At 49.8% G+C, this 23715-nt stretch overlaps 1 protein-coding gene and 1 long non-coding RNA gene across 3 annotated transcripts in view; one reads left to right on the top strand and one right to left on the bottom strand.

Moving 5' to 3' along the window:
• ABCC1 (ATP binding cassette subfamily C member 1) overlaps positions 1-23715 on the bottom strand; it is a 119742-nt gene that overhangs the window by 50308 nt on the left and 45719 nt on the right. The window contains exons 6-12 of the mRNA XM_045542676.1: positions 14578-14639; positions 13541-13672; positions 10707-10937; positions 9916-10093; positions 8482-8643; positions 4656-4748; positions 2800-3003 (exon numbers count right to left, since the gene is read on the bottom strand). Of these exons, the coding sequence (XP_045398632.1) occupies positions 2800-3003; positions 4656-4748; positions 8482-8643; positions 9916-10093; positions 10707-10937; positions 13541-13672; positions 14578-14639 (1062 nt within the window). The remainder of the gene's footprint in view (positions 1-2799; positions 3004-4655; positions 4749-8481; positions 8644-9915; positions 10094-10706; positions 10938-13540; positions 13673-14577; positions 14640-23715) is intronic.
• LOC123632417 lies at positions 4433-13714 on the top strand. Of its 2 annotated transcripts, XR_006733366.1 has the most exons (4): positions 4433-4658; positions 5345-5542; positions 10522-11494; positions 12880-13714. It is a non-coding gene; the product is annotated as an uncharacterized LOC123632417 (long non-coding RNA). The 2 variants fall into 2 exon arrangements; XR_006733365.1 differs by having other exon boundaries at positions 4433-5542.

The raw sequence follows: 23715 nt of genomic DNA, 5'->3' as shown, positions 1-23715 counted from the left end.
CCTAAGCGGGACCCAACTCAGAGACAACTTCGTGACCTGCCCTGGCTGACGACAGATCTTGCCCTACGAGAGACGACCACGCAAAATGCCATGCGTTTCTGCAGGATTTGCCATTCCTTGTGTAATAGCAAAGTAAGTACAGTCATCATATTTATGACATCTATCCACTGTTCTGCTGATGGAGACACAGACTCTCTGCAAACACAAGAGACCGGTGGACGCAGGGGACAAAGGTGACCACAGTGTGAGTAGGGAGGCCTGGGCCTGTGGTTCTCCACAGCGGGGGGATTTTGCCCCCAGTGGAACACTAGGCAATGCCTGGAGCCATTTTCAATTGTCACAACCGGGGAACGCAGGGAGAGGAACCACCTGGCGTCCAGCGGGTAGAGGCCAGGGATGCCGCGGAACACCCTATAATGCACAGGACAGCCCCTCAACACAGAAACAAAGGGTCACCTGTTCCCAGACATCCCCATGCTGAGGCTGAGACTCCTTGCTGCATGTAGACCGTTTGATACAAATTTTCACCCTGCGAACCCATTACCTTCTGTTTTTGAAATAAAATGTATCATATATACGGAAGCAAATGGTTCACTGTTGTATTTAACACAGAGACTATTAAACAACTTAAAGAAAGATAAATAAAATGAACGCCCTACATAACTCTCATCCACTCTGGTATTACTTTTACTTGCAAGAAAACAGAGTCCGTCAACGCCCTGGAGAAAGCCTGGGGCGCTGGAGTGCGGAGAGAATGCGACGTGCAATGCAGAGTGCCGGGCCCTGGGGCAGGGGGCATCTTGGGGAGCAGAGAGTCCCCGAACAGTACAGAGATGCCATTTCTTGTCCAACTCCTGTGCGCTGACAGTGGTCACTGGGACTGGGAAAGAACACCACGACTGTGGACGTCTGCCGTGGCAGGGGAAGGGGAGAGGCAGCCGGAGCCCAGCGCTGGACATCCTGCGATCTAACCCCTTCATTCTTCATTTGAGAAAACCCAGAGCTGGGAAGGTGCAATGACCAGCTTCAGGTCGCACTACGAGCTGGGCACAGAAGGCAGCTGTCCTGACTCTCAGAAGAACACGCCCGTCCTCTAAGCCAGAGATTGGCCCATGGTCCACATCTGGCCCGCACCTGTTTACACAGGGCCTATAAGCTCAGAATGGATTTTACATTTTGTTTGTTTCAAGACAGGGTCTTGCTCTGTTGCCCAGGCTGGTCTGCAGTGGTGCTATCACAGCTCACTGTAGCCTCAAGCTCCTGGGCTCAGGCCATCCTCCCGCCTCAGCCTCCCTAGTAGCTGGGACTACAGGTGTGTACCACCATGAATGGCTGGATTTTACATTTTTAAATAATTGAAAAAAAAATCAAAAGAATAATAATATTATAAGACACCTGCAAATGACAAAAAAATTCAAACTTTAGAGTCTATGAATACATTTTTATGGGCACACAGACATACCCATCCCTTTATGTGTTACCTGCGGCTGCGTGTGCACTCCCCTAGCAGAGACGGGTATTTGCGACAGAGACCCATGTGGCCCAGACTGCCTACGATATTTACTGGCTGACTCTTTGGGAAAAGTCTGCTTACTCCTACTTCTTGCCAGTGTCTTTCAAACTTGAATGTGCCTATGAACCACCTAGAGAGAGCTTGCTAAAATTCAGATTCCGTTTCAGCTGATCGGAGGTGAGGCCTGAGTGTATTTCTAACCACCACCAAATGTTGCCAATGTTGCTAGTCCACGGACCACACCTGGAGGCCTGAGGATGGACTCCAGTGGGTCTCGAGGTGTGAGACCCAAACTAACAGCATCTGAGAACATCTTAGAAATGCGGATGCTCCAGCCCCACCCACACCTACTAAATCTGAAACGCTGGGTGGGGCCCAGCAAGATGTGTTTTGACGAGCCCTCCAGATGATGGTGATGCCACCTCAAATTTGAGCACCATCTGTCCTGCAAGTTGACTCAGAGATTTAAGGTGGACCTACACAAAATCCAGTGATGAACACGCATCATTAAAACCAACGAAGCAGCTCTGACTGCACGAACCAAGAGGAGACACATTATTCAGTACAAAAAAAGATCCGGAACACTATGTATGGAATGATTCCATTTGAACACATCAAAAATATTTTTTGAATACCTGTGCACTTACGTATTTTTTCCTGAAAAGATACACAGAACTGTCACTTCGGAGAAGAGGGACAAATAGAGGGGAGGACAATATTCTTTTCATTTTGTATCTTTCTGAATGATTTGAAATTTTTTTTTTTACACTGTCCATTGCTTTAGGCATGGAGGTTATAGCAGTCAGCAAAAAAGACAAAAATTCCTGCCCTCCTGGAGCTGACATCCCAGCGGGGAGAGACAGACAACAAACAAAACATACACATTCTAGAGCGTGTCTGGCAGTGCCGCTCGACACATGGTCCGCAGGTCGCTGACAACCCACACTTTGGGACCAGTTGGTAGCAAGGTAAGGAACCAGCACTACAGCACCGAGCATGCTGTTTAGTTCAGCGAACAGTTTTTCCTTGTAAGATTTTCTCAACGAAGGAAGCAGAGAGCTGCTTTACATCTTGGTGCAAACCCCTTATCCCACGGTGAACAGGTAACAAACAGTTCCCCAACTGATTGACTGAAAGATGTTAAGTGTTCAGAATAAAAGGAAGAGATTTTTAAAAAGTGGTCAGAGACATTCTCACTGAAATAGTGACCTTTTTAAGATATTTGGGTATGAAAACAAAACAAAACATAAAACAACACGGGCCAGGAAAAATTCGGCGTCACTCACCAGGAAGGGCGTGCAGACCCAGGTGAAGGTGCCCACGGCGGCCAGGTAGGCCGACTTCTTCAGCACCTTGAGCTCCTCCTGCCGGATGGCCAGCACCTTGTCCTTGAACGCCAGCTCCCACGCGTAAAGCTTGAGCACTTTGATCCCGTTGAGAATTTCATTCATCAGCTTGATCCGGCTGTCTTTGCTCTTCATTTGCGCCACCTTCCAAGAGAGGGCCAATCAACACCACGTCTGGGGGCTGGCCCCGACATTGGACCGTCACTCAACATCAGCATCTATTAAAAATGGGCCTCCTGAGGGCTGGTGGGCCGCCCCTCCTAGGACCCGATGTGTCCTACACTCTTGGCCCTGAGACCACGTCAAAGGGCTCCTCTATCAAGCAGAAAAAAAGCTGCTTCGGATCACGTTAGCTTAGGCATTATGGAAAACTATTCAATTTAGAATTGAGGAAAACAGGCAAGAAAAATCCATCTGGTATCCAGAGGAGGAGGGACACGAGCCCTATTCTGCTAACCCAGACACAGGAGGGACAGCGTTTTTCTTACTTTTTTAATTGTCAGCCGTACACGGCTGTTAAAACAGTGAAATACTTCTGTACCAGCTGGCACCATTTCTGACCAGCGGGTGCCCGTACAGTATAGCTGTTAAGTATTTTTAATACCACCCAGCATTTTCATGTGCCAGGCACTTTTCTAAGCATTTGACATGCATTTTGCCATTTAATGCTCATGAGGACCCTAGCGTTCAGCGCTATGGTCACCACTGGGTCACAGATGAGGAAACTTTAAGCCATGTCACCTGGAGGGCAGTGATGGAAGCTGTCTGGGAGGGGGGCAGCTCCAGGAAGCCGACACATCCAGAGAATGAAAGGTGACTCGGCCCCAAGCCCCCTCCCGCCTGTCCAGCCGTCCCCACTCCACGGGGCCTCTCATTCCAACAGGCCCACGTCCTGAAACTCATCTCCCTGTGACAGCACCAGTGTGGCCAAGGGCTCCCATGTGACATTTCACAGCACACCATAAACACCCATCAACAGCGGAGCGGACCAAGAAACTGGCCTCTTTTACGGACCATTAGGCACCAGTTCAAGTGAGTAAATTCCAGCTACGAAACACAGCACTTCAGGGAAGACCCCCGAAGCTCGGTGCTAAATGATGTTAATAAAAGCATGCTGCCAAGCAGGCCCATTTGGGTAAAAACAGATGCAGTAATAATATCACAAAAATACATATATATACACCACACCTAACTATTTAATCAGATCTATATATAAACACATAAGAAGTTCTAGAAGGATTCGCTTCGATGCATTCACAGCGGTTGACAGGGTAGGGAAGGGGAGGCCATCCTCTTTTAATGTATAGACTTTTGTATTATTTAAACTTTTTAGTAATAAGAAACCATTCATTCTATTACTTGGGAATTTCAACATTTTTAAAATACAAAGTATCTCTAAAAATAAAGAGCTGAACGCTGTGTCTAGCATAAGAGCTTAACAGGGGAGAAAAAAGTAGAGGATAATTTTTAACTCAACTCTTGGAAGCTGAGTCACATAAACACATGATGAATAATTCCACGGGAAATGAGGACTCTTGGAGGCTCACAGACATTGTGACTTCGGCCACCGGCCCACTCGGTCTAACTGTGTCAGGAGCCCTCACCCTGGGCTGTGCACGGGGATGGCCTGGGAAGCTTTAGAATGCTGATGCCCAGGCCCCGGCCACACGAATGGGGACTGGGTACCAGCCTTTGTTAAAGCCTCCCGGCGAGAACCCCCGGCCCTGAGCAGAAGGAACTCGGCTAACCCGCACGTGGAGGGGCCAGCGTGGAGCCTGCGGACGCGGACACCCTACCTGGTAGGTCTTGGTCTTCATCGCCATGACAGCATTGATGGGCACCATGAGGACCATCACAGCCACCCCAGCCAGGACGGAAGGGCCCAGGTTCTGAGGAAGGAAAGGAGACTCTATCACTCACCACACAGGGGAGGACAAGGGCCTTCACAGTGTACAGGGACTCTGCCCAGCCAGCTCCGGGCAAGATGCATTACTTTTACCCAACGTCTGGATGTGAGGAGTTTGCAGATTTATTTCTGAGCGTCTCTCGGGGTCCTCCCAACCCCTCTAAGAATATGCAGTTCCACAATCCCCCACCACAGCCCCTCAGGGCTGGGTGAGTTCTGCAAGAGTTGTAGGAAGGTTAGTAGAAATAGTGCACACGGCCGCCTGTTTATCTTGCTTGAAGGCTGTTTCCAAGTTTGGCTCTTGTGTGGAGCCCAGAAACTTGGATTTCAAGGGGGTTTCCACCATTCAAAGAACTGATAGGAGGGGCTCTCTCTGTGCCTTAACTGTCTGTACAAACCGTATAGTTTATGCTGAACACCCCCCTTTCCTTCTGGGAGTTCGGACTTTCGGGATGTGCCAGGCAAAGGGTGTTTATGTGACCGACCCCCAGTAAAAACTCTGGGTGCTGAATCTCTACCGAGCTTGCCTGCTTGGCAAGATTTCACACGTGTAATCCTAACTTGTTGCTGGGAAATCAGGTGCACCCTATGTGACTCTCCCGGGCAAGGACTCCTGGAAGCTTGCACCTGGTTTCTCCCGGACGTTGTCCCAGGTACCTTTATTCTTGCTAACGTTGCTGGATTAAATTATAGCCGTGGATATGACTACGTTATGAGGCCTGTGAGTCCTCCTGGCAAATCATCGAATCTGGTGTGGTCTCCGGGACCCCGACACAGGTGTGTATGTCCTATAAATCCTTACAACCTCAGCATAGCACTCTAGAATCAAAGGCATTGATCTTTCAGTAGCCAAACAGGAATATTCACACTGAGACAAATAATCAAGATGAGAAAGACTATATGAGTTTAGGTGAACTTTCACCACGAAAACTGTAAAGTTTTCAGAGCCTTTTGATGTGGGGCTTTGTAGATAACAGGTTTAGACCTGTTCTATTACCCCGTCTGCAGATAAGGAAACTCTGTTTCAGAAAGGTTAAGTGGTCAGTGGCCAAGATAAGATATAGATCTACATCTTTCAACTTCCTTTTGAATTACACACACACAAAAAGAGATAACCTTGAGAAGTTGGCCCACTGTGCGGACTTGGCTGAAATATAGTTCTATCCTTAGCGTGGAACTATAGGACAGCGTGATTTTTCTTCCATTAGATATTCAGGAAGACAAGAGTACTAGCCTCTTCAAAGAAGTCACCCTCAGGGACTCCACTCCTAGTTCCAGAAAAATGTTACTGTTGTTCCAAACGTTTTTTGTGACAAATCTCTGCCCAATGAGGACTAATCTAGCTTTGAGGATGAAGATGATTACTACCAACAACCAAAGCATTCTGAATCCACACTGATGGCAAACAACAGTAGCTAAAATATAATGAGCACATCTATATACCAGGTACTGGCTTCTCTTTTTAGAGACAGTGTCTCACTCTGTAACCCACGTAGGAGTACAGTGACGTGATCACAGCTCATTGCAGCCTCTTGCCTCAGCCTCCCAAGTAGCTGGGACTACAGATGTGCACCACCATGCCCAGCTAATTTTTTTTGTAGAGAGAGAGTCTTGCTATGTTGTCTAGGTGGATCTTGAACTCCTAGGCTCAAGGAATCTTTCGACCTCAGCCTCCTGAGTAGCTGGGATTACAGGTTCCAGCTACGATGCCCGGCTCCAGATACTATTTTATAAACATTTATTTGCATTGATACATTTAACTGTCCCAATACACCAATGATGAGAGGTACCACTATTATCAGTTTAGAGATGAGGAAATTGAAGCTTAGTGACATTAAGTAACTTGTCCAAGGTCACAGAGCTAGAAATGGAAGCAGCAGGATTTGAACCCAGGCAGCCTGATTCCAGAGCCTACGTCATCATCCACTCTCCCGTACTGTGTGTTTTGATGGTCGAATAGAGAAATCCCATTTTTGACCTCAAGGAGTGGTCCCCAAACAGGGACAAATTTGCCCCCCAGGAGACATCTGGTAATATCTGGAGATATTTTTGGTTGTCACAATGGGAGGAGATGCTGCTACTGACACACAAAGATGCTGCTACACATCCTACAATATACAGGACACCTCCCAACAAAGAAGTATCCAGCCCCAAATGTCAGAAGAGCCCAGGCTGAACAACCCTCATGTAAAACAAGGTGTGCTGTTAAGCAATTTTCTTAATGGTTCATAAACCAATCCTGAAGGCAATTCTAAAAGAAGTGTTCCAAAAACATTTTTACCCATGGCAGCCCTTTCTGGGAAAGTGGACACCCCAAGAGATCTGGTATTTATTTAGATATTTAAATTCTGGTATTTTTGTCTTCTAAGTTTCACTATTTGAAACACTTCATTCACCTTCTGTTCTATAAATATACCAAAAAGGTGAACTACAAGAAAATCAGCACGTTATTCTTTTCTTCTCCCTTTCTCTTTCGATAACAGCAGATAATTTGGTGTGCACCTATCATGCACCAGGCCCTGCAGGGGCTGCACCCACAGAAGAGGCAAAAATAAGTCAGATGCTAAATGCCCATGGGCAGCTAACGTACTACCTTTACAGTTGAGGAGGTGGCAATATACGGAGCACACAAAAAACTGTTTCAGGAAATAAAATCAGCTGAGCCCCTACACTAAAGTTAATGGGATTCAAAAAAGGAGGAAGTCCACCTAATTGAGATCGGGAGGAAATGAACGCAAGTGGCATTTATTACAGCCTTGAAGGATGGCCAGGATTTCATCAGCTAGGAAAAAGGAAGGGAATTCTTAGTGGAAGGAAAGGCATGTGCAAAGGCTCAGAGGTGGGAAAGTGCAAGGCATGTGTTATGCAATGAGCCTCTTTGCTCGGCCTCTTTTGATTTTGGGAATGGTCCCTCCCCATGTGGAAGAACTGCCAATCACATCTCTTCTGCACTGGTAGAGGACATGTGACCCAGGCTGGCCAATCAGAGAACTCTGCCTTCTGGGCCACAGTGATTGGTTCACGGATATGAACGGGACTGTGCCAGGCCAATCAGAGTGCTCCCTGCGACTCTGGCTGAGGCAGGAAAATGTGGTCTCCTCTCTTTTCTGGCACTATCTGTAGAAATGATATAAGCCCAAACTATGGAAGCCATTTGGGGAACAGCCACTGAGAATGGAGCCAACTCAGAGAAAACTAGAGCCAAGGAATGACAAAAGAGTGACACTGAGTGCTTACAACGGTGCTTGATTTCCTGGATCCATCCACGCCTGAAGCTAATCCTCAGAGGTTTCTGGTATGTGCAGCACCAAAGTTCCCTTTATTTGCTTAGGCTATTTTAAGATAAGTTTCTATCTCTTGCAACTGAGAGAATCTTGGTTCTAACCAACATGATTAGGGATCAGTCAATGAACGAGTTTCGTTAGTGTTTGGGGGGATGTAATGGGAAAATGAGGCGTGTCTATCGCAGAGTTGTTAATTACGCTGTCCAGATGCAAACACCATGCCACTGAAGAGGACATAAATCTGACAACTCATGGAAGAAATGAAACATCCACGAACTGGTTAATGGGCCAGAAAATAAAATCTGAATGACAGCAAGAAATGCCAGTGAGCCACAGACACTCTTGTCATTGACACTCACACCCCCTAACCCCCACTGCCCGCACGTGGAAGTCCCTCCCTACACGCAAAGGGGAACGACGGCAAACACGCACCAGCCACAGGAGGTAGAGTGCGAGGATGACTTGCAGAGGGGCTGACCAGATCATGTTAATGTACGTGGTCAAGTCCATGAACCTCTGGGCATCCACAGACATGAGGTTGACGATCTCCCCGACCGTGGAGGATTTTCTGGCTGAGTTGGTGATCACCAAGGCCTGTGGGGCAAAGGAGAGGGAGAGAGGGTGAGTGTGGCGAGTGAAGAGCCCTGTACTCTCGCTCCAGGCCCGTGGAGAGGAAGGAGACTCACAGCTCTTTTCTCCTCCCCCTCCAGTTTATCTGCCTGCCTGGCCCATCAGGGTCTTCGCAAAGCCCAGGCTCCTATAGACCTCGCTCACTGCCTCCCACCTTGAGCGCTTCAATTTGGAAGGGACCTTAGGCCTCCGCACACTTTAATGTGCACACCCCCACCTGGGAACGTGTGCCGGTACAGTTACTGATTCAGCAGGTGGGGGGGGGGCTGGGATGCTGCATTTCTAACAGGCTCCCAGGTCATGCGGGTGGTGCTCTTTCCAAATCCCACTGCAGGACCAAGGGGCTAGGCCGGGGTCTCTCAACCCCGGCATTCCCAACATTTGAGACGATATAATTCTTTGTGAGGCTGTCTTGTGCATCGTAGGGTGTTAAGCAGCATCCCTGGCCTCTACCCACTGGACACCCTCACTCCAAGTTGTGACAACCAAAAGCATCCTGCAGATGTTGCCAAATATCCCCTAGTGGGGGAGGGGCACAAATGGCCCTGGCTGAGAACCACCGGTCTAGGCCACGTGGCTGCACACTGTCCCCTGGGGAGTTTTAAAAATACTTACACCTGGGTCCTGCCTGTGCTCCCTCAGCTTAGTCGGTACGGGTGAATTCTGGGCGGCAGGAGTTTAATCCCCCGGGTGAGTCTAATTCACAGACAGGGCTGAGAAGCACCGGTCTAGCCCATCTTCCCAACTATCCACGAGCCTGTCTCTTCCTAACCCACGGGCCAAGCGATGTCCTTTCCCCAGAGGCAACAAAATCGAAGGGATGGAAAAGGTGACTTGGTTCCTTTAAAGCCGGCTGTGCACAAATGCCTGCTGCGTACTCTGTCACCCCCTCCATTCAAATTGCGAGTGAGAACCAGCTCAAACACAGAAAATTAACAGCAAAGGGAGGATCTGAACTTGGATTTCCCCACATCAGGGACCACTAACCCCGCTAAGAAACCCACGGCTGACCCCCGGGGGTACAGACACTCCACACACCGACCCTTGAAGTCAGCTGTGCCTATGGTACGATGCCCGACGGTCACCATCCTTGCCACCCTCTGTCACCGAGGCCACCCTCACCCTGCTGCTCCAGAAGCTGGGCTGGAGCTCCCCACACTGCAGTGACCCCGCCAAACCCCTGTGGACTCTGAGGCTGCAGGTGGGGACATGGAAGCGAGGACGCGGGCTCCCTACCTTGCGGTAGACGGCGCCGATGACGGCGGTCTTGACGCGCATGCCGCTGACGAAGCAGATGTGGAAGTACTGGTGCAGCACCAGGGTCTGCAGGCAGGCGCTGACGAACAGCAGCGCCGTGTAGAAGTAGCCCTGCCAGTCCGGGGCCTCCGTGTCATTCACGAAGTTGATGAGCAACCTGCCAGGGGGCAAGGGAGGCCGTGACCGTGACCGTGGCACGGGGGGTGGGGGAGAGCGAATCCGGGTCAGCACTGCGGCGCTCTCGGGCGCTGGCACTGCAGTTTCCCAGATGGAAAAACAAGCCCACGGTGACCGACTGCGCAGGTGGCCCAAGCCACTGGTGACAAGGGCCTCTGCCTTGGCATCCACGCGCTGATTGCTGTCCCATCACCAGCACGTCACCCAAAGGTGACCAAGTGGGAACACCAGGGACGGAGAGGAGGAGGATGACTGCGCAGCCCCGAGGGACGGAGAAGCAGGGTGGGGGGGGCAATCTCCTTTCTGACTTCCCGGCTCCTGGCTGCAGTTTTTTGGGGGATCTGCCAGCATTTCCTTGCTCCTGGTTTCCCAAAACCAACCCGAATCCTCCCCATGTTGCATTCACAGAAGCCCAGTGGGTGTCTGTCATTTGCAACCAAAGCGGCCTTAACTAAGACGGGGATTCAGCAAAGCAGAGACACTGGCTGTGGGCCCAGGGCGGCACGCCGCGGCCCCCTAAGGCGGTGAGTAACACGAGTGAAAGGTCACACTAAGGAGACGGGAGCCCGGCGGGAGGGACAGGGCTTGCTTACTTTAAGAGCTCGGGGCCGGCAAACATCATCAGGTCGTGGACGGCCTTAAAGAAGAAGCTCATGAGGAAGTAGGGCCCGAACGTCTTGTATAACACCTTGAACAGACAGGGCTCCCGGTCCTTCTGGGGGGACTTGACAATCAAGGCCTCCGCCTCCTCATTCACATCCAGCTTGGAACCCCCTTTCGGCTTGGTGGGGTCCTTCGAGGAGCACACCATCTTCACCGGCTGCCTGGAACACAGCGGGGGAACAGCTGTGGGGTCCACCAGCGACGCAGCCGCCACCCCAGGGGGAGGCCAGGGGACGTCACCCTTCAGGGAAGGCAGAGCCAAAGACGACAAGCCACCGCAGAGAGGCAGCTTAGCACAGTGGCTCTGAACACGGAGTTCAAACCCCGGCTTGGCCACTGGCCAGCTGTGTCATTTTAGGCAAGTTCCTTGACCTTGAGGCCTTAGTTTTCTCATTTGTAAAACAAGGACAAAAGTAGAAGCCACGACACAGGGCTGCTGTGAAAACTGAGTTGCTAACATGTGAAAGGTCTAGAAAAGCACCAGCCCCGAACTGATCTACAGAGTCAACGCAATCAAAACGAGGGCCGGCGTGGGCCAGCTTCTAACAGCTGCCCGCATTCCTAGACTCACGGCCACTTCCTCCACCTTCAAAGCCGGTCTCTGACCTCCTGTCTCCCACTCACAAGGAAGCTTGTGATGGCATCACACCTGCCCAGAGGAGCCAGAATATTCTCCCCATTTCAAAATCCTTCATCGCATCTAGAAACCTTTTGTCAGGTAAAGTAACATATTCACAGGCTCTGGGATAGGGACATGGACACTGTTGGGGGTGGGGAGCCATTATTATGCCGACCACAGAGGATAATTTCTGTTTTCCATGGTGTCGTATCACCACCTAAGGTCCTTCCCTGCTTGTGTCACTTGTTTTCCCTGGCTGGGATTTTTAGTAGGACTTCTTTTTGGCGAGGAGGAAGGGAGTGGCTCAGCCGTCACCATCCTCAACACCATCTCTTGTTCTCCACCGCCAGGAGACGGGTGCCCAAGGGCCAGGGAGGAGGACTCAAGCGGGCAGGGGAGGAAGGCCCAGACCCAGGCAGTGGAGGTCAAGTGCAATGGACAGGATCAGCTGAGTCAGGAAAGGAAAACACCCAGTCACCAAGAGGCCTATAAGGCCAAAAAGAGCTCCCGGAAAGGAGAAGAAACACGCAGAGCATCTGAATGGTCCAGATGCAAGCAGACAGGAAAGCTGAGCAGGGATGGTTTGAGTCAAGATAAAACTGCCCAGAACAGGGGGACAGAAACGGCCAGGATGGTGGGGCTGGGAGACAAAAGGGACTTGCTGACTTGATCTGAATTTTGACACAGGCAAAGGTAGCAACTGGCCACTGTGACTAATACTGCCTGCACTCCTGCTCTGGGCCAGGGGCTGAGGAAATCCCCACCAGCAAGGAGCCTCCCGAGAGGGTTAAATTAAGTTCAGCCTAAAGCAACCTCCTAATGTATTTTAAGTTCAGCCTAAAGGCTGAACATGTAAACAGACTGTAACTGACTCTGGTGACAAGTAGACAAGTCTCTGCCAATCACAGGCAGCCAACTGTTCAAACCATGTTCACGAAAGGCAAGCACCGAGCTGCAACCAATCCAGCTGTTTTCTGTATGTCACTTTCCCTTAATGTTATCTGTCCCTGTGGCAGACCCAAAGTCACCGTGCACCTACACTAGTTCTGGGGGCTGATGATTTGTGAATCGTTCTTGGCTCAATTAAACTCTGTTAAATTTAATTTGTGTAAAATTTGTCTTTTAGCAGATGGTGTCAGAAGTGGGACTCTAAGTATAGCTTCCAACAACCCCCAGGAGCTGGGGATCACAGGAAAGTTCTTGTGGATTCTGAAGCTCCACAGATGTGTTTTTTGGGCTGAGTTTTAGCAAATTTTTGATCTGCATTCAGTTTGCTAGTTGCAACAGAAACTGAATTGGATCCAGGATTGGATTAGATCATAATTAACTGGGTTAGATACAGTTAGAGGCCTCAGATGCCTGACTGGGTCAAAGAGAAACTGTCAACAGATGGCAATACTACAAGGGGTACAAACTCTGGCTTTTGAAAATGTGCAGGGATTTTTGTGTTCAACCTCCTTTGTTTCTTTGTCTTGCATCCTTAGGCAGGGAAAAATCATCGCCTAAGGTGAGCAACGGGACCTGAATGCTCAAGTCAAGACTCAACATAAAAGTGGGACCCTTAACTCCCTAAGAACTGAGTACTGCACCTTCAGGCTACACTACGTTTCCATGTATAAGCATTAAGCCCTGGAAGCAACAAATGCTTACAAAAATGGTGAAATCTTACAAAAGTTAATTTAACATTACAGTGGAACATTCTAAATGAATAACACTGTACTTCAAGAAATGCATTTAAAAATGAGGGCTCCCAAATTAGGCTCATCCAGGGATGTCTACTGATGTGCAGAAACTTCTAAGAAGATTTCAAGATTTGTACTGACTCTTTTAAAAAACTCTTAACAAAAGAGTGCCACGCCCCGGCACATGGTCTCAGAGGGTCGTGGCCTACAGAATCCACAGCCCACTTAAGAAACGTTGTTCTCTCTTCTTTTCTACCCAAATTGCCTTAACTGCACGTGAGACTCTATCCCATTTGGCAGATGAGCAAACTATGGCCCAGGGAAGTGAGGCCTCTTGCCCAGAACCACAAAGCTAGTACAAGGCAGCACTGCCAGCCCCTCAACCTGGACTCAGGCCACGGGAAGGAGGTGATTCATCCCGAGTGTCTGGCTTCCCAGGAAGTGCAAGGAAACTCACACTTACTTCCTACACTTGGCACATTCCTTCTTCCAGTTCTTCACCAGCACAGGCACAACTTGTTCCGACGTGTCCTCCCTGTTGAGGGACCAGAGGTCACTGCCCTCCAGGGGCTGGCGGTAGCCCCGGATCATCAACCTGGGCCAAGACACAAGGGGACCAGTCGATGAGAACCGATGGGGGTGGGGGGAGAGGGGGAAGAGGAGGAGGGGAGAGGGAGGGGGAGGAGGGGGGGGGAAGGAGGAGGAGGGGAGGGGGAGGGGGGGGAGGACGACTTTGCATGTATCCCCCTGAAATCCAGGACAAGCTCTTTTGTAACCAGAGTACAATTATTGAAAACAAGAATGTAGTCCATATTCAAATTACATCAACTGTCCCAGTGATGTTCTTTGATAGTAATTTGAAAAAATTATGTAAAACATTTCATTAAAAAACGATGTTTGTAAAAAGTTCATACAGACAAAGATGATGCTTTTTAGGGGGGAAAAAGATCCAAATAATCCCCAGTAGGATGCTGACAATGGGCAGAAAAAGATAAAAGGAAGTATATCAAAATGCTGACGGCGGCTGCCTCTGGGTGTTTTCTTATTGTTAATCTATGCATGTTTCTCTTGCGCCCATCTCCTACGGTCAGCGTGTATTATTTTTCCAATGGGGGAGAGATGATGATATCAATAATATTAATAACTATACCTAATGTAAAAAATGCCCCAAACCACAGCTAAGAGCAAGACAGCTTGTGGCTACCCCAGGCCAAGACTTCCACAGGGGTTTAAGCTGCTCATGGTTCACGTATTTATTACGGTCAAGTGCATGACCTTGGGGGACAGAGTCAGTGTCTCTGAGACCATGTGCCCAGCGCAGGCAGACTCAGGACACAATTCCGTAGAAGAGCAAAGGAGGGAGGCAGGGAGGGAGGGAGGGAGGCAGGGAGGCAGGGAGGGAGGGAACAATGGGGGAGCTGAGCTACGTTTGTTCATTGGTTCACTCATTCATTCATTCACTCCCTGTGACCCACCCAGGGTCTGGGGTGCCCACCTTACCCTGTGATCCACCAGAAGGTGATCCTGGAAAGGAAGGAGGCACCAGATTCCGGGCAAGGATTCTAGTGGGAAGAAAGCACAGGGGGGGGAAGAAAAGGTAAACAAACGATTAAACTTGTCATCCGTGCCAGGGTTCGGCAAGGAGTCGTCAGTTGGCCACTCTTCCTTCCAAAGGACCATCGCCCGCTCCCAGACTATTCTGCCCCGCAAATGAATTCCTCTCCTGAGCCCCAGGAGAAAGAAACACATAGCAGCTCCTCTAGTTTCACTCAACAAGTATCTCCTGAGTGTCTACCGTGTGCAGCACAGTACACCGTCCTCCAGACCCGCCTTAGCTTATAACGCCACACCCACCCAACCAGCTGGGGTTACTGTCAACCCCACTTCACTCATTCATTCAACAAGATTTGCAGTACTATGTGCCAAATGCTCTCCAAAGAGCTACGTACTTGCATTATTTGATGTCCCCACAGAACTCTATGAACATGGTGCTACAATTACCCCCACTACATTCATTCAGTCATCCAACAAACATTTCCTCTACTAGCTAGCTCTGTTCTAAGTGCTTCACACCAATTACCCCATCTAATCTTCACAACCACCTTACGAGGTAGGTGAAAGTATCATCCCTGTTTTGTAGTTAAAGAAACCAAGGACCAGAAGTGGCAGGACTTGCCCAAGGTCCCACAGCTAGAAGCGGTAAAGACAGATGTGAGCCCCAAAGAGTTAGGCTCCAGAGGGAGAGACCAACTGCTCACATGAACAAATGCAAAAGTGCAATTGTGATATGTGACTTGAAGGTGGGTAAATATTACCAATGAGACAACATAAACAGATGGGGGCTGATCTAGTTTACTGGGGTCAGAGAAGGTTTCCTCGAGGAAGATGGGGAAGCTGGCATCTCAAGGGTGAGCAGAGGAAAACTAAGGGGAAAGGCAAGGCATGCCCAGCAGAGAGCAGTGTGCACAAAGGCCCTGTGGTAGAGGGAAGCACAGCAGACTCCAGGAACCAAGACGGGGCCTGAGCAGTCTACGCCGGAGGCCACGTAAAGAATTTTGGTCTTCATCCTAAGGGCAAGGGACAGTCACTGACAGATTCTAAACAACCTATCAAAGAACATATTTCCTAGAAGTACAATGAAGCTCAACATCATGCAGATGAGGAAAGCACCATCGGCACAGAGCCTCTGGATTAGACAAAAGCCAGCTTTCAATGTGGATACGTGCGGGTCTCCTGAAACACAAGCTTTAGTGCAGGGAAGGGAGGTCACCAGGCAGAACGAGGTCTTTAGCCAAGGACTGGCTCAACTGTCCCAGTACTTTGCAGAGATAAGGTATCCCGAGAGCCTGATAAGACAGCACACTCTAATCGAGCGGTTGTCCATCCAGGCTGGGAGTGCTTTTAAAAAATACTCCCTCTGGGCCCTACCTCATACCCCCAGAGATTCTAATTAAGCTGGTGTGGGGTAGGACCAGGCATTTGTTTTTGTTCTAAACGTCCAGATTCTTCTTGTCAAAGTGGCTGGTCAGGAAACATACAAGATAAGCCTAGAACACCTTGTCATGCCCGACAACAAAGAAACAAAGATGAGTGCGATTGTTAAGAGGCCCCAGAACCAACCAGAAGCTGCTCCCACCGGCCAACAAAGAGAAAACTGAGCTTCAATGAGGATGATGAGTACAGCGGACTGATCATGTTTAAATACACAAGTTCACACTGACGCTGGAAAAAAACGAAACACGTCTTGGTGTCACTGGTGTTGACTAGTGAACCAAGTTACTGTTCTGAAAACAGAAAGAAGGGAAGGAAAGAAGCATTCTCCCACCTTTCCTGAGTGAGCTACACCACAGGGTGACCCAGGAGACGAGGCAGAAGTGCCTTTCCATAAAAAAAAAATCCCAGCTAATGAAGGAGAATGATATGACAGAAGAATGAGCCATTCTGCAACCTCAATCCATTATTGGAACATGTGATGATGTTAAAGAATTATTATTAATATTTTTAAGCCAAAGATGGCATTGCAGTTACGTTTTTAAAAATCCTTATCTTTCAGAGATTATCACTCGAGAAAGCTGGATGAAGGGCCACAGAAACTCTATCCTTTTTGCAACTTTGTGTGAGCCTGTTTCAAAATAAAAAAGAAATTTTAAAACTCCGTGTCCTTCCAAGGTACGTACTGAAATGCTATGCGATGCAGGGTCAAGAGCCCAAGGCAGTTTGTTATTCTATGCTGTCTACGTTATGTTTCCATCATAAACAGCAAAATAAAAGGCTTGTCCAGTGATTTAAACACAAGGCTGGAGCCGAGAAGGACCAGGTGCCATTCTGAGGACCTGCGGGGTGAGGGGGATGCCAAGCCTTGCCTGCCTGCATCACGTGGGGAGTTTGTTAAATGCAAGTCCCTGGGGCCCCAGCCCACACCAACAAACTCAGGACCTTGGGGCTGGGGCCCTGACATCAGTGTATCTGCCATAAGGTAAGTCAGGTGCCACTGGCCCGCGGACCTACGTTCCAGACCAACCCACCGCAGAGCAAGTTTGGGCTGCAGAGCCAGACGGACCTGGGTTTAAATCCAGCCCTGCTATTCTCCAGCTGAACGATCTGGGGTGAGTCCCTTCCCCTCAAAGCCTTGGTTCTCACATCTGAAACACGGGAGTAGTTGCTCCAACTGCTCAGCCTACTTCACAACACTGCCAGGAGGAACAAGCGACATGAGGTCCGAGGGACTGAGTTGGAAACTGGAATTTTTCCAGCCTAAGGTGGCAACATCACTGGTGGCGGTGGCGGTATTTGCTTTGGAGGCTGGGTGCGCAGGATGGTTCATGGCAGGTTGGTTTTTCTTCCGGAAGGGTAGACACCTTCCTGCCCACCCCAGTCAGTGCGTGGGTCATCGGGGAATCACAAATCCACTTCGAGTGCAGCCCCTTCCACAGTGAAAGGTTAAGCAAGGTGCTTGCTGGCAGAGAAGGGAGACGGGGGTGGGGCCCACTGTCAATGACTCATTTATTTCTTGGACAAATAAATTTCGGTAGGACCTGCTTATACGCTAGGATGAGGGCTGAGTGCTGGGGACCGAGCTGTGAAGACGACAGTGACAGCAACCAGTGAGGCCCCTGCCCTGTTCAGCTTCCCGATGCAAACACATAGATAACAACAAACAGTGGGAGCTGCGACAAAAGAAACAACCAGGGTGCCAGAGAGAAGAAGGGGGCGGGGTGAGGGGCAGCTTATGTGCGAAGAAGCACGGTGCTTAGCAGACAGAACTGGAACCCCGGCTCTGCCGTTTCCTGGCTGCAGGACCTTGGGCAAGTCCCCCGTGGTGAAGATTAGATGAGATAAAACATATTAAGTACTTAGGATAGTGTCTGGCACTGTGTAAAAGCTCAAGAAATGGTATTATCAGTAGCAGAAATAATAATAAAAACAGCAACAATGGCTTCTAGTATATCAAAACATCAAGTTGTACACCTTAAATATATACAACTTTTATTTGTCAAGACATGGCGACAAAGCTGAGGGAGGGAAAAAAGACCAGTGGCTTCGTGATTATGCCAAGCGCTGTACCAGATGCTTTATATATCAGGAGTGGCAAAGTACAGCGCACAGGCCAGCCGCTTATAAATAAAGTTTTATTGGAACACAGTCACACCCACTCGTTTACACGTTGTCTGTGGCTGCTTTTGAGCTACACAGCAGAGCTGGGTACTGCCACAGAGACTGCACGGGCTGCATTTACCAGCTGGCCCTTTCCAGGAAGAGCTGGCGAACCCCTGCTTCCAGCAACCTACAAAATACCCTAAGACACACTGATCGTTAAGGTGTGAAGTCAGGCCCCAAATGTCAGTCGTTTGCCTGCAAATCCAGTCGCCTTCAGCCTTGGCATCGACTCAGAGGACTGAGATGGTGGGACGTGGGGGAGGGGCCGAAACGCAGCCTATGCCCAGCTCATCAAGACCCTGCAGCCCTGGGGGCACGAACCCTCACTCTGGCTAGTAAAACCGAGTCCCCAGCCACTGGGCGAAAACTCCCCCTGCAAACGCAGTAAGGTCGTGTTACCGACGGAACATTTCACAGTTTCTAAGCCGCACACTCCAAGAGCTTCGTCCAGTTCTTCTCCCCAGGCTTCCTCCCTCCTCTGGATCCAAACGTGGATTTTTCGGATTATATGAAGTGACAGACACAGAGGCCAACACGGGGTCTCCTCCACGGGCAGAGGAGGAAATCTATCAGTTTGGGAGCTGGTTTCTGGACGTCTCTATCTGACATGGAAGGCATTTTGTGATAACACAGACAACTGAACTTCTGAAGCAGCCAAAACTGACAGTAAAAAAGGAAAAAAACGAAAAATAGGCCACTGCATGACAATCCAGGCGGCATTCCATTTCACTGAAAAACTTTCTGGCGTAGCTCATTCAGTGCAAAAGACAGAACCGCCAGCCAGGGGGTTCCCAGCATCAGAGGCTAAAATGCAGCAACTCCTGTCCCAGGTGGGATGAAGGAGGTTTATTAATTGGTCCCTCATTCATTCAGCAATGAAAATAATGCAGTGAAGTCCTAGCTGATGGCAGAGGGAGGGCAAGTCTGGTTTACACAAGCAGAGTGAGATGTGTCCTTTGCCATCTATCTTGACATCTTTTTGGCACCAGCTGATTTGGCCAGAAACCCTGCGGTTTAAGCCAATTTGGTACAACAGTCCCAGGCACCGATTCTTTGAGCACTGGTCGTTCCTTACCTTGCACAAGGTAGTTTGGGGACCTTGTCTGGGTCTTTCAGCATCCTGGCCTGTTTGTCAGAAATTCTCCGCGCCTCCACACCCATCTCTGGTTGTGACTCTGCTTTTAGTTCTAATCGGGTTTCTGCCAGTGACTTCTGCTCTGCATTGCCCAGATGCCCAGCAGTGAGGGACACAGGCAGCAGCAATCTGAGCATCGGCTCTCAAATCCAGCCCTGTCATCAGCAGCACCTGGGAACTTGTTGGAAATGCAAATGCTTGGGCCCCACCCAGCCCTACTGCATCAAAACCTGTGGGGGTGGGGCCCAGCAACCTGTGTTTTACCAAGCTCTCCAGGTGAGGAAGATAGATGCACGCTCAGGTGTGAAAACGCAGTGGGAGGGTTCCTGACACTTCACCACTCTGACCCTCAGTGTCTTCATCTGTGAAATGGGGAGACTGATCATCCTGCCTTGTTGGGAGGATGAAATAAATAACACAGTGCACCGAGCTGCTATCCTTATTACTGGATAGAAACTAAATGTCCAACAGGAAGCGACTCGCCCTATGATGCAAACATCGGCGATTTGTTTGCTTGGCTGCTTAACAGCTGTGCAAATTGCCTCCCTGCTTGGGCTTCCTGTGCCGTAGCACACATCATCAATCTTCTGCCTTGCCCATGCACTTGTCTGGTTTTTTCCTAGTGTTTAGCACGCTAGTGTGCACAAAGTCAACGTCCCAGCTCAGCCTTCCTCTCTGCCTGCCTGGGCACCTTCAACGGCTTTCTAACTGCCACCAACCAATCCATCCTCTTCCTTGCAGCCTGAGGGATCCTCCAAAACATGTCCAACCTCAGGGTGCCACCCACTGCTGGAAATTCTTTCATCGGCTCCCACCACAGGCAGGTTAAAATTCCAAGTCCTTCTCGTGACACACCAGTCTACCCTTGACATCTCATGCTCTGCTCCCTGGCTCTCCCGTCTCCTTCCACTCACTTCCTGGCCCCTCCAACCTAGCCTAGCAGACTTCCACGCGGTCCCCAGACACCCACAAGCTCCATCACACCACTCGACCTTTGCACATGCTGGTGCCTCTACCAGGAGCACCGCCCACCCTGTCACCTCCAACCATATCCCCCTGGCCGAGGCCTCCATGCCTCTGATTGGGCATCCCCTCCCCCCTCCCCAGTGCTGACAGGGACCTGTCCTCGGGCCCCCACAGCTGCCAGCACCTCCCTCCCTCTGCTGTCACCCCTCCTTCCGTCTCTCCTCCAGGACAGTGGAAAGGTCTGCACCTGGCGTGATGCTGAATTGCTAAAGGGCCGACAGCACCAAGGACGAAGGGAGAGAAGACGGGGCTTGCCACGCTCAATCCTCAACAGGCCAAGATCAGGCCTCTGGGGGGGGGGGGGGGGACAGGGCATGGAGACCGACCAAGAAGGGGCACGAGGGAACTTTCTGGAGACCTTGTAATGTTCCGTATCTTGACAGGGGTTTAAAAATTATTCATTTATCAAAATTCATCAAATGCTATCAAGATGGGAAATTTCCCTGCATGTAAATTTTAAGGAAAAAACCCAGAACCGTAAGCAGATACTGAACTCTAGCTAATGATTTGCATGAAAGTGTTTGGGTGAAGGATATTCATGTATTTCAAAGTAAGTTTCCGCTACCAAAAACACTAGGCTGGCTGGCCGGCTGAGCGGCTGGCTGGACAGACAGGTGTGTGATAAAGCAAGTTCGGCAAGATGTTAACCGTGGCTCCAGGTACTAGGTGTGTGGCTGCTCGCTGTGTAATTCTTCCGGGTTTTCTACAAGCTTGAAAATGTTCACAGTAGAATGTTGGAGGAAAAATATTCCATGTCGTATGGACAGGACTAAAAGTACCTCTTACTTCAAATGAGCTGAGCAGCTTTTACTGAATGTCCTAAACCAGTGTTTCCAACCAGGGGTCTTATTAAAGGGGGATCCTGGCTCAGTGGGTCTGGAGTGGGGCCTGAGCTCCCGGGGACGCCAAGCTGTTGCCGCTGGACCAAGGACCCCGCTGTGAGCAGGGAGGATCCACCAAATGATCTGCTGCGGCCTCCACCCCCCTATGTACACGACCCTCCTCCCCGCCACCACCCAGCAGTAGCCTCAGAGGCGGTGAGACCAGAGGGTCCGAGGCTGAGACAGGCAGGAGCCCTGGGAGGCTCGGTCAGCCCTGCCCAGGCTCCCAGAAGCCTAGTCAGCCCCAGAGCTGGAGCAGAGAGGGGAGGAGCCCCGTCAAGAAAGCAGGGCCGGAATAGACATCTGAGTCACGCGGCGGGAGCAGGGCCAGCTGGGGAGGACGGCGGACACAGTGACTCAGCACAGGCGGCCCAGAGGAGCCGGGCTGTGGCCAATCACTCCAAGGGCCGGTGACATGTGATTGATCACCCACTGCTGCTCTGAGGACAGGAGAGCTGGACTCTCCCCAGCTTCCAGGCTCCACTGTGACTCCAGCACTCGGGTGACAGAAAGACAAGCAAAGAGCATGTCCACAGTGTCCTCCTCCCCAGGTCACAGCCCTCAGATCTGGGGCGGGAGAGGGGGTACAGCCAACATCAAATTGAGCTACAGCACATTTTCAAGATGGGGACACAGAGATCCCCAAAGGAAGAGCGATGTGCCCAAAGTCACAAATGTAGCTGATTCTCACATGACCTGATTCCTACCTTTCATCTCCACTGTAGCTATGTGGTTATGTGTCTGCTGACTGCTTCAGGGTTGGCTCCCAGCTGATCCACAAGCTTCCTGAGGGCACGTGGCAGATTGTACTTTCCCAAGATAGCCAGAAACTATCTGCCACCCACATGCTCTTCTTACACTGAGACGTGGCCACTTACCCATCTGGAAGTGGGGTCTGCCTCCCTTCCCTTTGCACCTGGGCAGACCTTGGTGACTGCCTCGACCAACACAGCAAGGCAGGAGTGACACTATGTGACTTCTGGGGCCACGTCATAAAAGGTGACACAGCTTGCATCCAGCTCTCTTGGAACACTCGCTCTTAGAGACCAGCCACCATGCTGTGAGGACATCCAGGCCACACAGAGACCAGATGTAGGTGTCAACTCCAGGGAAGGTTCCAGTCCGTGGCCAGCATTAACCACCAGATGACAGACTGAGGAAACCTTTGAGTTGACCCGAGTCCCAGCCACATCTGACGGCGACCACAGGAGAGACTGTGAACCGCCCAGCTGAGCCTAGTCAACACCCAGGACTGTGAAACATACTATTGTTGTTTCACGCAACTAAATCCAGTGGTTTGTTGTGGAGTAACAGATAACTGGAGCATATTTTGAAGGTCAGAATATGCCACCCCGAAATACCCCACTTTGGCATACGGACTGTTTTGAGCTGAAGGTAATTAAGCAAGAGCAAACACAGAAAGATCTCTTTGCCCTTCTCCTACCTGCCTAAAAGCATAAATCTTCCCCTTCCCTTCTTACGTACCAGGAGAACCACCGTTATCCCTGGCAACACTGACATGGGTCTGCACAAACAAACCTCACTAAAATAACCCTAATCTTCCACTGGCTTTCCCCCATATATTTACCCTCTCACAATTTACCACCTTTAGAAGCCCAAATCCCTTTTTCTTTATCTTGTCACTTCTCCACAAGTTTATCAGCCTTTGTTAAAACAGCATAAAAGCTCTCACGCCTAACCACCTCCTTAGGGTTTCCATTTCTTTTCTGTGACCCCCCACACACATGTGCATACATAATAAATACTCTGTCTTGTTAATATTTCAGTGGTTTGATTTGCAGGCCCCAGCCACTGAACCTAAGAGTGTAGAGGAAATCGTTTTCTCCCCTATAGTTCAAACCTTATCTATTTTGCACACTGCAGTGTCCCCAGCACCAAGCACAGTATACAACAGATGCTTAATAAATGCCTGTTGAAGGGATAAAAGGACCTAGGTTGGATTAAACCCCAGTGTTTGCCCAACTCCAAATTGAGGCTCCTCTTCCATCACACCATGCTGCCTCCACCATCAAACTTAGGTATAAGTTAATGTCTAACAGCTCAACCTCTCTGAGCCATAATTCGTTTATCCCTTAAAAAAAAAAAAAAAAAGCAAATCAGAAAACCCTCCTTCTCAAAGCTATTGTGAAGTATAAACCACTGCTTCTCAAACTTCTCTGTGCACACAGGTTACCTGGGGATGCTGTGAAAGTGCAGGTCGGGCTGGGGCGGGGCCTGGGATCCTGCGTGTCTAACACGTGCCCAGGTGATGCCGATGCAGCTGGCTCTGGTCCCCATTTTAAGCAGCAGGGGTTTGAATGAGATTAAAGAGCGCTTAGCACTGCTGAATTGTACATTTAAAATGGTTAAGATGGCAAATTTTGAATTATATGTATTTCACCAAAATAAACAAATGCAAAATTTTTATGAAAGAAATAA

This window comes from Lemur catta, chromosome 2 (genome assembly GCF_020740605.2).
Source record: "Lemur catta isolate mLemCat1 chromosome 2, mLemCat1.pri, whole genome shotgun sequence".
Taxonomy (NCBI): domain Eukaryota; kingdom Metazoa; phylum Chordata; class Mammalia; order Primates; family Lemuridae; genus Lemur; species Lemur catta.
This window is presented reverse-complemented; position numbering and strand designations above follow the sequence as displayed.